Source organism: Ranitomeya variabilis, chromosome 8 (assembly GCF_051348905.1).
Source record: "Ranitomeya variabilis isolate aRanVar5 chromosome 8, aRanVar5.hap1, whole genome shotgun sequence".
NCBI lineage: Eukaryota > Metazoa > Chordata > Amphibia > Anura > Dendrobatidae > Ranitomeya > Ranitomeya variabilis.
Genome location: NC_135239.1, coordinates 218619483 through 218634078, shown reverse-complemented (window position 1 = coordinate 218634078; position 14596 = coordinate 218619483). Strand labels below are relative to the sequence as shown.

At 56.9% G+C, this 14596-nt stretch overlaps 1 protein-coding gene across 3 annotated transcripts in view; it reads left to right on the top strand.

Annotated features, from left to right (window-relative positions):
- Window positions 1–9040: 9040 nt before the first annotated feature.
- Window positions 9041–14596, top strand: part of RNF123 (ring finger protein 123) — a 107288-nt gene continuing 101732 nt past the window's right edge. For 2 of the 3 annotated variants that reach the window (XM_077277212.1, XM_077277210.1), the window contains exons 1-3: window positions 9041–9142; window positions 12541–12625; window positions 13817–13901. In XM_077277212.1, coding sequence (XP_077133327.1) covers window positions 12544–12625; window positions 13817–13901 — 167 coding nt within the window. In that variant the 5' untranslated portion in view covers window positions 9041–9142; window positions 12541–12543. The remainder of the gene's footprint in view (window positions 9143–12540; window positions 12626–13816; window positions 13902–14596) is intronic. The other variant, XM_077277213.1, reaches the window with a different exon arrangement.

Genomic DNA, 14596 nt, shown 5'->3' with positions numbered 1-14596 from the left:
GAAGATGGCTGCAAAAATGAGAAAAGTGGCCCAAGCGTGGCATCACCATGGGCACCACAATGATAAATGTCTCACGTAGACCTAAAAGCCCACAGCTCCTTCCAGCCGGCCCACAGGGGTAATGGGCATCGAAACACCCCACATGGGACTAGGATTGTTTGAGTCCGCTCTGATGCCCAGGATGCCTGTGGTCCAGTTCTGATGCCCAAGATTGTGTGGGTCTACTCTGATTCTCGGGACCCCCGTGGGCCGGCTCCCATCCTCGGGACCCCCGTGGGCCGGCTCCCATCCTCGGGACCCCGTGTGCCGGCTCCCCTCCTCAGGACCCCTGTTGGCCGGCTCCCATCCTCCTGAGCCCGTGGGCCGGCTCCCATCCTCAGGACCCCCATGGGCCGGCTCCTCTCCTCAGGACCCCCGTGGGCCGGCTCCCATCCTCAGGACCCCCGTGGGCCGGCTCCCATCCTCCTGACCCCCGTGGGCCGGCTCCCATCCTCAGGACCCCGTGGGCCGGCTCCTCTCCTCAGGACCCCCGTGGGCCGGCTCCCATCCTCAGGACCCCCGTGGGCCGGCTCCCATCCTCCTGACCCCGTGGGCCGGCTCCCATCCTCAGGACCCCCGTGGGCCGGCTCCTCTCCTCAGGACCCCCGTGGGCCGGCTCCCATCCTCAGGACCCCGTGGGCCGGCTCCCATCCTCCTGACCCCGTGGGCCGGCTCCCATCCTCAGGACCCCCGTGGGCCGGCTCCCATCCTCCTGACCCCGTGGGCCGGCTCCTCTCCTCCTGACCCCGTGGGCCGGCTCCTCTCCTCAGGACCCCCGTGGGCCGGCTCCCATCCTCCTGACCCCGTGGGCCGGCTCCCATCCTCAGGTCCCCGTGGGCCGGCTCCTCTCCTCAGGACCCCCGTGGGCCGGCTCCCATCCTCAGGACCCCCGTGGGCCGGCTCCCATCCTCAGGACCCCGTGGGCCGGCTCCTCTCCTCAGGACCCCCGTGGGCCGGCTCCCATCCTCAGGACCCCCGTGGAGCGGCTCTCCTCCTCAGGACCCCCGTGGACCGGCTCTCCTCCTCAGGACCCCCGTGGGCCGGCTCCCATCCTCCTGACCCCGTGGGCCGGCTCCTCTCCTCAGGACCCCCGTGGGCCGGCTCCCATCCTCAGGACCCCCGTGGGCCGGCTCCCATCCTCCTGACCCCGTGGGCCGGCTCCCATCCTCAGGACCCCCATGGGCCGGCTCCTCTCCTCAGGACCCCCGTGAGCCGTCTCCCATCCTCAGGACCCCCGTGGGCCGGCTCCCATCCTCCTGACCCCCGTGGGCCAGCTCCCATCCTCAGGACCCCGTGGGCCGGCTCCTCTCCTCAGGACCCCCGTGGGCCGGCTCCCATCCTCAGGACCCCCGTGGGCCGGCTCCCATCCTCCTGACCCCGTGGGCCGGCTCCCATCCTCAGGACCCCCGTGGGCCGGCTCCTCTCCTCAGGACCCCCGTGGGCCGGCTCCCATCCTCAGGACCCCGTGGGCCGGCTCCCATCCTCCTGACCCCGTGGGCCGGCTCCCATCCTCCTGACCCCGTGGGCCGGCTCCCATCCTCAGGACCCCCGTGGGCCGGCTCCCATCCTCCTGACCCCGTGGGCCGGCTCCTCTCCTCCTGACCCCGTGGGCCGGCTCCTCTCCTCAGGACCCCCGTGGGCCGGCTCCCATCCTCAGGACCCCCGTGGGCCGGCTCCCATCCTCAGGACCCCGTGGGCCGGCTCCCATCCTCCTGACCCCGTGGGCCGGCTCCTCCTCAGGACCCCCGTGGGCCGGCTCCTCTCCTCAGGACCCCCGTGAGCCGGCTCCCATCCTCAGGACCCCCGTGGGCCGGCTCCTCTCCTCAGGACCCCCGTGGGCCGGCTCCCATCCTCAGGACCCCCGTGGGCCGGCTCCCATCCTCCTGACCCCGTGGGCCGGCTCCCATCCTCAGAACCCCCGTGGGCCGGCTCCTCTCCTCAGGACCCCCGTGGGCCGGCTCCCATCCTCAGGACCCCCGTGGGCCGGCTCCCATCCTCAGGACCCCCGTGGGCTGGCTCCTCTCCTCAGGACCCCCGTGGGCCGGCTCCCATCCTCAGGACCCCCGTGGGCCGGCTCCCATCCTCAGGACCCCCGTGGGCTGGCTCCTCTCCTCAGGACCCCCGTGGGCCGGCTCCCATCCTCAGGACCCCTGTGGGCCGGCTCCTCTCCTCAGGACCCCCGTGGGCTGGCTCCTCTCCTCAGGACCCCCGTGGGCCGGCTCCCATCCTCAGGACCCCCGTGGGCCGGCTCCCATCCTCAGGACCCCCGTGGGCCGGCTCCCATCCTCAGAACCACGATGCTGAAGTTGGTTTCTTATTCGTTCAGTTTCTTATTCGGGCTGAAGTTGGTTTCTTATTCAGCAGTTTCTTATTCGGCTATTTTTTATTTTCTGTTTTTTTCAGGTTTTTGTATAAAAATAAACCATTCTGAGTATATAATAATATGCGGTCATGTGTCCTTTTGTGAATACACTTAAAAACAGATACAACATTTAGAAGGCTGGCACAAAAATGGGCATCAAAGTGGGCACTGAGGTATGGTATTGAAGGGGTTAAATGCCTTTGTGCCACTGATCTGACACCTGACTTGCATACCTTGTGATGCCACACATCAAGTTCCTGTCAATCCAGCCTGGCACAAATGGGTTCTGGGCATCAGAACTGGCATCAAAGTGGGCAGAGAACCAATTTTCACACATGCGAATAAGTAACAGCTATTTTTAAGGGGTTAAATGCCTTTGTGCCACTAATCTAACACCTGATTTACATACCTACTGATGCCCCACATGAAATCCAAGTCAATCCAGCCTGGCACAAATGGGTTCTGGGCATCAAAACTGGCATCAAAGTGGGCAAATCGCCCATTTTCACAGATTTGAATAAGTAACAGCTATTTTTAAGGGGTTAAATGCCTTTGTGCCACTAATCTAACACCTGATTTACATAACTACTGATGCCCCACATGAAATCCATGTCACTCCAGCCTGGCACAAATGGGTTCTGGGCATCAAAACTGGCATCAAAGTGGGCAAATCGCCCATTTTCACAGATTTGAATAAGTAACAGCTATTTTTAAGGGGTTAAATGCCTTTGTGCCACTGATCTAACACCTGATTTACATACCTAATGATGCCCTACATGAAATGCATGTCAATACAGCCTGGCACAAATGGGTTCTGGGCATCAGAACTGGCATCAAAGTGGGCAAATTGCACATTTTCACAGATTTGAATAAGTAACTGATGTTTTTAAGGGGTTAAATGAGCTTGGGCCACTGATGTCACACCACTTTTTCATAAACAGTAAGGCTATACACACACTAGTGAATTAAAAATCGGTCTCATTTTGATTTGCGAGAGTCGGTCGAGTGTAATACCACTGTCTTGTGAGTGTCACGCATTTTTTGTGTGAGTACAATCCCAGTTTTCACACCTATCATCCGATTTACATCCAAATGCATTGCGATTGGCATCAGACTGCAATGCGATTTTAACATGAGATTTTACATAGAGAAATGTTCTATATCATTTATACAAAGTTTTAAAACAAAATATTCTTTAAAACATATATGTATTCTAGATAGAGAGATAGAGTAAAAGCCGGCAAATGATCAGCCGCGTACATTTTAATCACAGAGTGACAGATTAGATTACAATAGATAGAATAGAGAATAAAGGGATCACTAAAATCCCACATCCAAGATATCACTGAATGAAATATTCCAGTTGTAAATCTTTATTCATTTGATAGTGGAATGTGTTCAGAACAATAAAACCTAAAAATGATCTACGTAAATCACAACTAATGTCCCACGGAGGTCTGGAGTTGGAATGATGCTCTAAATCAAACTCGAAAATCAAATTAAAGGCTGATCCAACTTCTGTGGAAATGCCTCATGACAAGGAAATGATGCTCAGTAGTGTGTGTGGCCTCCATGTGCCTGTATGAACTCCCTACAACACCTGGGCATGCTCCTGATGAGGTGGTGGATGGTCTCCTGAGGGATCTCCTCCCAGACCTGTGCTAAATCATTCGCCAACTCCTGGACAGTCTGGTGCAACGTGACATTGGTGGATGGTGAGAGACATGATGTCCCAGATGTGATCAATCGGATTCAGGTCTCGGGAAAAGGGTGGGCCAGTTCATAGCTTCAATGCCTTCATCTTTCAGGAACTGCTGACACACTCCAGCTACATGAGGTCTGGCTGTAATAATTATAGGGGATAACTCAGGAGACTCTTTGCGTGGAACAAGACAACAGGACACAGTTTTATAAGTGGTAAAGTCTATATTATCACACGGTGATTCAAGCAGGTGCAGAGAGAAACTCAAGTCCACAACACTTGGTGCAAATAATAAACGCAGCTTAGCAGTCAATAGGAAACCTCAGAGGTAGATGCAAACAAACAGAAAGTCTATGAAGCACAGTTATTCTTGAGGAAACTTTACACGAATAGATCCTTGACTTAGTCCAGACACAGATAGATATGCTATTAGGCAGTTCAAATCATATCTTAGCTCAACCAGGGAGGCCTGGTTAATAGTCTCAGGTTTTGCAGAGCAGCAAACAGCTTAAATGTCCAGCAAATGCAGATGGAAGTAACACGAGCAGCAGATGAAGGAGGATTACTGAACACTGGTGTATGCAGCAGGAACTCAGAGCAGAGTGGCAGGATCACCACACAGGTTCACAGGAGCAGGTGCAGGTGCAAGGCCAGGGAGTAATCAGGAGCTGGATGCAAAGCAAAACTCTAGCACAGACTGAAGGCTGGGAAGGCAGGAAGACACAGTGCACATGAGACCAAAGACGCCATCTTGGAAAAGGGCAGTAGTGCACAAAGGTAAAAAATGTTCAGAGTCCTGACACAAAGTCTCCTAAACACACAGGACATATCCGCTGCCACCAGCTCCGATTTTTTAACTCATAATGTGTCAGGAGGCAACCCAAATTAGTAAAGTAATTCACTTCAGAGGACAGGACAGTACGTTGTAGAGCAAGGAGGAACAAAGGTAGTAATTTTATATATTTAACTCCAAAAAGGTAGGCAGTGTTAACAGAATTATAAAAAGATATTATAAAAGTAGACAAGTATCGTATGTACAGTATAATTACATCTAAAATGGGATTAAAGTTGAAAAAAAACTTACAGTTCATTATGTCATTTCATCTCATGGCAGACCATGTGCTGTGGGGGATGGGCATACATCAAGATGCATTACAGATGGGTCTCACAGTTGGACCGTAGACAAAGGACTAGTGAAGACTGATGTCTAACTCACTGATCTCCGCGCCCAAAACCAAGGCACTCCCTCTGTGGTGACCTCACTCAGAGGCTGAATACTCCCCTTTCTTCGAGTTATGACAAGCCATTTCTATACATAACTCGCTGTCTGAACCTCGGAGACGAACGACAATGATCATGATGCTCACCATGTGTCAAGGTGAAAATGTATTTTCTCATATACCTTTGTACTTTAATATAAATCTTTATACTCTCTTTGTACTGCTATACTTTTATACTGTGAAACAATAAGTTTTTCCTATCTGTTAGTTAATGATTTAAAATGGCTGCCAGGCAGTTTCGTTTCTGGTTTGTGTCTGGAGGGATGAATCATTTCTTTGGAAACGAAACTAAAGGAATGATAAGAAGAGGAGGAATTCACCAGGAGACGTTCGACGAATCAGAGAGACTGGGCACTAGATGTATGCTGCTTAAACCCCACCCATTGCATTCCCTTTTTAGTACTATGTATTGAAGAATAAAGCACAGTTGCTGCTCAGCTCCTCACTGAGGTGATCGCAAGAGCATCAGCAAAGATTGAATCAGCTACGTGTCTGAATCATTTCTTTTTCCGGTACCAGAAGTTCTGCGCTCACATTACAATTTGGAATGACTGGTGAATGAGGATTAATTGTCGTTATTACGGCCCCGACACATGTCATAGGGGTTCTTTTAAGTATAAACACGGCATAGATATTTGACCCGCTTAATGACAAATCAGTGCCTTGCATTTTTTTTGGTGTAGATAATAGCGATTTCAGTGAGTTATAAATTTCTTGGGTGGACATTCGAAATATGTAACCCTTATATCCCTATCCCTGATCTGTGTCCTTGTACAAAAATTTTCAAGAACAAAAGAGTCCCATGTGGTTTGAAAGTAACTGTACCAGTTATAGCTAGTATCAGGCGGGAGGCGGGATGAGGGGTTTAGGGAGAGGACTGGCTTTCACAGCACAAAGCCATGAAAATTTCTCAGTGGAGCTTGCATGCTGGTCTTACATTACAGCCATATAGCAGGGGGGAGGGAGGAAGAGAGGCTTTGAATTCCATCCTTGTGCAGGCAGGCAGAGGAAACTGCAGCTGAGAGCTCTGTATAGGTAATTGAAGTAATCAGAACTTCTTCCTATTTCCTGACAGGTGGTGCAGTTAAAAAGGTATAATTCTACCGGTTTCCAAATATCTCAACCCTTCAAAGACCGTTAAAAAGGGTATAAGTCTGTAAAAAGTAGGTTTTGCAAATTTCCTTATTTATGAAAAATTGCTGCTACATTTTAACACTAATAAAAGTGGCATAATGCCAATGGCGATGGACCACAAAGCCATTGGGATGTAAGGGTGGAGTGACATCAGTGGCCCAAAGTCTTTTAGCCCTTAAAAACATCAGTTACTTATTCAAATCTGTGAAAATGGGCTGTTTGCCCACTTTGATGCCAGTTCTGGTGCCCAGAACCCATTTGTGCCAGGCTGGAGTGACATGGATTTCATGTGGGGCATCATTAGGTATGTTAATCAGGTGTTAGATCAGTGGCACAAAGGCATTTAACCCCTTAAAAATAGCTGTTACTTATTCGCATGTGTGAAAATTGGTTCTCTGCCCACTTTGATGCCAGTTCTGATGCCCAGAACCCATTTGTGCCAGGCTGGATTGACAGGAACTTGATGTGTGGCATCACAAGGTATGCAAGTCAGGTGTCAGATCAGTGGCACAAAGGCATTTAACCCCTTCAATACCATACCTCAGTGCCCACTTTGATGCCCATTTTTGTGCCAGCCTTCTAAATGTTGTATCTGTTTTTAAGTGTATTCACAAAAGGACACATGACCGCATATTATTATATACTCAGAATGGTTTATTTTTATACAAAAACCTGAAAAAAACAGAAAATAAAAAATAGCCGAATAAGAAACTGCTGAATAAGAAACCAACTTCAGCCCGAATAAGAAACTGAACGAATAAGAAACCAACTTCAGCATCGTCTCAGGACCCCCGTGGGCCGGCTCTCCTCCTCAGGACCCCGTGGGCCGGCTCCTCTCCTCAGGACCCCCGTGGGCCGGCTCCCATCCTCAGGACCCCCGTGGGCTGGCTCCTCTCCTCAGGACCCCCGTGGGCCGGCTCCTCTCCTCAGGACCCCCGTGGGCCGGCTCCCATCCTCAGGACCCCCGTGGGCTGGCTCCTCTCCTCAGGACCCCCGTGGGCCGGCTCCTCTCCTCAGGACCCCCGTGGGCCGGCTCCTCTCCTCAGGACCCCCGTGGGCCGGCTCCTCTCCTCAGGACCCCGTGGGCCGGCTCCCATCCTCAGAACCCCCGTGGGCCGGCTCCCCTCCTCAGGACCCCGTGGGCCGGCTCCTCTCCTCAGGACCCCGTGGGCCGGCTCCTCTCCTCAGGACCCCCGTGGGCCGGCTCCCATCCTCAGGACCCCGTGGGCCGGCTCCTCTCCTCAGGACCCCCGAGGGCCGGCTCCCATCCTCAGGACCCCCGTGGGCTGGCTCCTCTCCTCAGGACCCCGTGGGCCGGCTCCTCTCCTCAGGACCCCGTGGGCCGGCTCCTCTCCTCAGGACCCCCGTGGGCCGGCTCCCATCCTCAGGACCCCCGTGGGCTGGCTCCTCTCCTCAGGACCCCCGTGGGCCGGCTCCTCTCCTCAGGACCCCCGTGGGCCGGCTCCTCTCCTCAGGACCCCCGTGGGCCGGCTCCTCTCCTCAGGACCCCCGTGGGCCGGCTCCTCTCCTCAGGACCCCCGTGGGCCGGCTCCCATCCTCAGGACCCCCGTGGGCCGGCTCCTCTCCTCAGGACCCCCGTGGGCCGGCTCCTCTCCTCAGGACCCCCGTGGGCCGGCTCCCATCCTCAGGACCCCCGTGGGCCGGCTCCTCTCCTCAGGACCCCCGTGGGCCGGCTCCCATCCTCAGGACCCCCGTGGGCCGGCTCCCATCCTCAGGACCCCCGTGGGCCGGCTCCTCTCCTCAGGACCCCCGTGGGCCGGCTCCTCTCCTCAGGACCCCCGTGGGCCGGCTCCTCTCCTCAGGACCCCCGTGGGCCGGCTCCTCTCCTCAGGACCCCCGTGGGCCGGCTCCTCTCCTCAGGACCCCCGTGGGCCGGCTCCCATCCTCAGGACCCCCGTGGGCCGGCTCCCATCCTCAGGACCCCCGTGGGCCGGCTCCCATCCTCAGGACCCCCGTGGGCCGGCTCCTCTCCTCAGGACCCCCGTGGGCCGGCTCCTCTCCTCAGGACCCCCGTGGGCCGGCTCCTCTCCTCAGGACCCCCGTGGGCCGGCTCCCATCCTCAGGACCCCCGTGGGCCGGCTCCTCTCCCCAGGACCCCCGTGGGCCGGCTCCCCTCCTCAGGACCCCCGTGGGCCGGCTCCTCTCCTCAGGACCCCCGTGGGCCGGCTGAGACCCGAGTCGCTGTGATGCCGCGTCTCTGCCAGTTCTCACTGTGCGGCTTCTCCCTCCGGCTCCGCAGCAGTTTCTTATTCGCGTAATTTCTTTTTAAAGTTGTAGAAATGAAATAAGAAAATGTCACAAGAAAGCCGCTCAGCCCCGGGGACGTGAGGAGCGGCCGGGTATCAGGCTCCTCACTGCCCGCCCAGGCGCGGCACTACAACTCCCAGCAAGTCACGTCACAGCCCCGGGGAGAGCGGCATGCTGGGGGCTGTAGTACGCAGGTTCGCGCCATTTGTCACTCTGAATAAAGCTTATTGAAAAACTAAAACGAAACAGGAAGTGGCCTGAGGGGCGGGGAGCGTGGAGGAGGAGGAGTCAGCGGTGGAGGAGGAGGAGTCAGCGCTGCTGGGAGCGCACAGCACATAGCAGGCAGAGCCCGGGGAGGTGAGTGTGCGGGCCGCCGTCACTATGGAGACAGGGTGGCCGTGTGCAGCCGCTGGTCCGGGCGGGGGCTCCGGTGTTCCCGGACATTGGTCGCTGTGACACTGCTCCGGATCTTGCTCAAATGCTGCGAGTCCACCTGTGGGCTCCTCCCACTGCGCAACCACTGACGTCACAGCGGAGGGGGCGGTACCACGAGGAGCTAGGCAGGATGCTCCGCCTCCCTCCACAGCGCAGCACCCACATCTCGGGTCATGTGACTGGCATGTTGTCATGCTGACTCCTCAGGTCATGTGACTGGCAGGTTGTCGTGCTGACTCCTCAGGTCATGTGACTGGCAGGTTGTCGTGCTGACTCCTCAGGTCATGTGACTGGCAGGTTGTCGTGCTGACTCCTCAGGTCATGTGACTGGCAGGTTGTCGTGCTGACTCCTCAGGTCATGTGACTGGCAGGTTGTCGTGCTGACTCCTCAGGTCATGTGACTGGCAGGTTGTCGTGCTGACTCCTCAGGTCATGTGACTGGCAGGTTGTCGTGCTGACTCCTCAGGTCATGTGACTGGCAGGTTGTCGTGCTGACTCTCCTCAGGTCATGTGACTGGCAGGTTGTCGTGCTGACTCCTCAGGTCATGTGACTGGCAGGGTGTCATGCTGACTCTCTCCTCAGGTCATGTGACTGGCAGGTTGTCATGCTGACTCTCTCCTCAGGTCATGTGACTGGCAGGTTGTCATGCTGACTCCTCAGGTCATGTGACTGGCAGGTTGTCATGCTGACTCTCTCCTCAGGTCATGTGACTGGCAGGTTGTCGTGCTGACTCTCTCCTCAGGTCATGTGACTGGCAGGTTGTCATGCTGACTCCTCAGGTCATGTGACTGGCAGGGTGTCATGCTGACTCTCTCCTCAGGTCATGTGACTGGCAGGTTGTCATGCTGACTCCTCAGGTCATGTGACTGGCAGGTTGTCATGCTGACTCCTCAGGTCATGTGACTGGCAGGTTGTCATGCTGACTCCTCAGGTCATGTGACTGGCAGGGTGTCATGCTGACTCTCTCCTCAGGTCATGTGACTGGCAGGTTGTCGTGCTGACTCTCTCCTCAGGTCATGTGACTGGCAGGTTGTCATGCTGACTCCTCAGGTCATGTGACTGGCAGGTTGTCATGCTGACTCTCTCCTCAGGTCATGTGACTGGCAGGTTGTCATGCTGACTCCTCAGGTCATGTGACTGGCAGGTTGTCATGCTGACTCCTCAGGTCATGTGACTGGCAGGTTGTCGTGCTGACTCTCTCCTCAGGTCATGTGACTGGCAGGTTGTCATGCTGACTCCTCAGGTCATGTGACTGGCAGGTTGTCGTGCTGACTCTCTCCTCAGATCATGTGACTGGCAGGTTGTCGTGCTGACTCTCTCCTCAAGTCATGTGACTGGCAGGTTGTCGTGCTGACTCTCTCCTCAGGTCATGTGACTGGCAGGTTGTCATGCTGACTCTCTCCTCAGGTCATGTGACTGGCAGGTTGTCGTGCTGACTCTCTCCTCAGGTCATGTGACTGGCAGGTTGTCGTGCTGACTCTCTCCTCAGGTCATGTGACTGGCAGGTTGTCGTGCTGACTCTCTCCTCAGGTCATGTGACTGGCAGGTTGTCGTGCTGACTCTCTCCTCAGGTCATGTGACTGGCAGGTTGTCGTGCTGACTCCTCAGGTCATGTGACTGGCAGGTTGTCGTGCTGACTCTCTCCTCAGGTCATGTGACTGGCAGGTTGTCGTGCTGACTCTCTCCTCGGGTCATGTGACTGGCAGGTTGTCGTGCTGACTCTCTCCTCGGGTCATGTGACTGGCAGGTTGTCATGCTGACTCCTCAGGTCATGTGACTGGCAGGTTGTCGTGCTGACTCTCTCCTCGGGTCATGTGACTGGCAGGTTGTCATGCTGACTCTCTCCTCAGGTCATGTGACTGGCAGGTTGTCGTGCTGACTCTCTCCTCAGGTCATGTTACTGGCAGGTTGTCGTGCTGACTCCTCAGGTCATGTGACTGGCAGGTTGTCGTGCTGACTCTCTCCTCAGGTCATGTGACTGGCAGGTTGTCGTGCTGACTCCTCAGGTCATGTGACTGGCAGGTTGTCGTGCTGACTCTCTCCTCAGGTCATGTGACTGGCAGGTTGTCATGCTGACTCCTCAGGTCATGTGACTGGCAGGTTGTCGTGCTGACTCCTCAGGTCATGTGACTGGCAGGTTGTCGTGCTGACTCTCTCCTCAGGTCATGTGACTGGCAGGTTGTCGTGCTGACTCTCTCCTCAGGTCATGTGACTGGCAGGTTGTCGTGCTGACTCCTCAGGTCATGTGACTGGCAGGTTGTCGTGCTGACTCTCTCCTCAGGTCATGTGACTGGCAGGTTGTCGTGCTGACTCTCTCCTCAGGTCATGTGACTGGCAGGTTGTCGTGCTGACTCTCTCCTCAGGTCATGTGACTGGCAGGTTGTCGTGCTGACTCTCTCCTCAGGTCATGTGACTGGCAGGTTGTCATGCTGACTCTCTCCTCAGGTCATGTGACTGGCAGGTTGTCGTGCTGACTCTCTCCTTAGGTCATGTGACTGGCAGGTTGTCGTGCTGACTCCTCAGGTCATGTGACTGGCAGGTTGTCATGCTGACTCTCTCCTCAGGTCATGTGACTGGCAGGTTGTCATGCTGACTCTCTCCTCAGGTCATGTGACTGGCAGGTTGTCGTGCTGACTCCTCAGGTCATGTGACTGGCAGGTTGTCGTGCTGACTCTCTCCTCAGGTCATGTGACTGGCAGGTTGTCATGCTGACTCTCTCCTCAGGTCATGTGACTGGCAGGTTGTCGTGCTGACTCTCTCCTCAGGTCATGTGACTGGCAGGTTGTCGTGCTGACTCTCTCCTTAGGTCATGTGACTGGCAGGTTGTCGTGCTGACTCCTCAGGTCATGTGACTGGCAGGTTGTCGTGCTGACTCTCTCCTCAGGTCATGTGACTGGCAGGTTGTCATGCTGACTCTCTCCTCAGGTCATGTGACTGGCAGGTTGTCGTGCTGACTCCTCAGGTCATGTGACTGGCAGGTTGTCGTGCTGACTCTCTCCTCAGGTCATGTGACTGGCAGGTTGTCATGCTGACTCTCTCCTCAGGTCATGTGACTGGCAGGTTGTCGTGCTGACTCTCTCCTCAGGTCATGTGACTGGCAGGTTGTCATGCTGACTCTCTCCTCAGGTCATGTGACTGGCAGGTTGTCATGCTGACTCTCTCCTCAGGTCATGTGACTGGCAGGTTGTCGTGCTGACTCCTCAGGTCATGTGACTGGCAGGTTGTCGTGCTGACTCCTCAGGTCATGTGACTGGCAGGTTGTCGTGCTGACTCCTCAGGTCATGTGACTGGCAGGTTGTCGTGCTGACTCTCTCCTCAGGTCATGGCTTCTAGAGGCTCCGGAGCGTCACTGACCAAGAGAAGCTTCCGACTGTCCAGCGAACCGGAGAAGATAAAGCTCACAGGTAAAACATGGCCGACATCCACCTGTGGGATTATGGGATGGAGTCTGGTGCCGGCCCCTCGGGATTATGGGATGGAGTCTGGTGCCAGCCCCTCGGGATTATGGGATGGAGTCTGGTGCCAGCCCCTCGGGATTATGGGATGGAGTCTGGTGCCGGCCCCTCAGGATTGTGGGATCGAGTCTGGTGCCGGCCCCTCGGGATTATGGGATGGAGTCTGGTGCCGGCCCCTCCGGATTATGGGATGGAGTCTGGTGCCGGCCCCTCCGGATTATGGGATGGAGTCGGGTGCCGGCCCCTCGGGATTATGGGATGGAGTCTGGTGCCGGCCCCTCAGGATTATGGGATGGAGTCTGGTGCCGGCCCCTCGGGATTATGGGATGGAGTCGGGTGCCGGCCCCTCGGGATTATGGGATGGAGTCTGGTGCCAGCCCCTCGGGATTATGGGATGGAGTCTGGTGCCGGCCCCTCGGGATTATGGGATGGAGTCTGGTGCCGGCCCCTCGGGATTATGGGATGGAGTCTGGTGCCGGCCCCTCGGGATTATGGGATGGAGTCTGGTGCCGGCCCCTCGGGATTATGGGATGGAGTCTGGTGCCGGCCCCTCGGGATTATGGGAAGGAGTCTGGTGCCGGCCCCTCGGGATTATGGGATGGAGTCTGGTGCCGGCCCCTCGGGATTATGGGATGGAGTCTGGTGCCGGCCCCTCGGGATTATGGGATGGAGTCTGGTGCCGGCCCCTCGGGATTATGGGATGGAGTCTGGTGCCAGCCCCTCGGGATTATGGGATGGAGTCTGGTGCCGGCCCCTCGGGATTATGGGATGGAGTCTGATGCCATCCTCGGGATTATGGGATGGAGTCGGGTGCCGGCCCCTCGGGATTATGGGATGGAGTCTGGTGCCGGCCCCTCAGGATTGTGGGATGGAGTCTGGTGCCGACCCCTCGGGATTATGGGATGCTGCCAGTGTTCACTTGCTGCTCACACAGTTGAGGGTTCGCTGCTGTGTATCGGTAACGTCTCCTTTGCACAGACCGCTCTTGTCTGCTCTTACACACTGTAGCAACCCTTCAGCTGTGTGAAGCCAGGAGCAGACGTGGCTGGGGCTGATTCCCTGACAGCCGGCAGAGCTCCTGACACTGGGGCCCCATCGCAGCCTCGGCCCCGCGCTCCTGCTGTCTCTCCTGTGTTGTAGGCATCGTGAGCGAGCGGCTCCTGAGCCAGTACCTGCACCGCGTGTTCCCGGGCAGCGAGGAGGCGCAGCATGGCGCCAACTACAGGTAACCGGACCCCGCACTAGCAGTGTGTGCCCCCGCTGTCAGCGGTGCTGGTGATGAGTGACGGCTGCTGCGCCTGTGCCCTATAATAGTCCTGCTCCGTCACCTCCTATAAATAGCCGCGGCCTCGGCCCCCTCCTCCTGGTCACTGCCCCGCAGCTCCCCTCCTCCTGGTCACTGCCCCGCAGCTCCCCTCCTCCTGGTCACTGCCCCGCAGCTCCCCTCCTCCTGGTCACTGCCCCGCAGCTCCCCTCCTCCTGGTCACTGCCCCGCAGCTCCCCTCCTCCTGGTCACTGCCCCGCAGCTCCCCTCCTCCTGGTCATTGCCCCGCAGCTCCCCTCCTCCTGGTTACTGCCCCGCAGCTCCCCTCCTCCTGGTCACTGCCCCGCAGCTCCCCTCCTCCTGGTCACTGCCCCGCAGCTCCCCTCCTCCTGGTTACTGCCCCGCAGCTCCCCTCCTCCTGGTCACTGCCCCGCAGCTCCCCTCCTCCTGGTCACTGCCCCGCAGCTCCCCTTCTCCTGGTTACTGCCCCGCAGCTCCCCTCCTCCTGGTTACTGCCCCGCAGCTCCCCTCCTCCTGGTCACTGCCCCGCAGCTCCCCTCCTCCTGGTCACTGCCCCGCAGCTCCCCTCCTCCTGGTCACTGCCCCGCAGCTCCCCTCCTCCTGGTCATTGCCCCGCAGCTCCCCTCCTCCTGGTT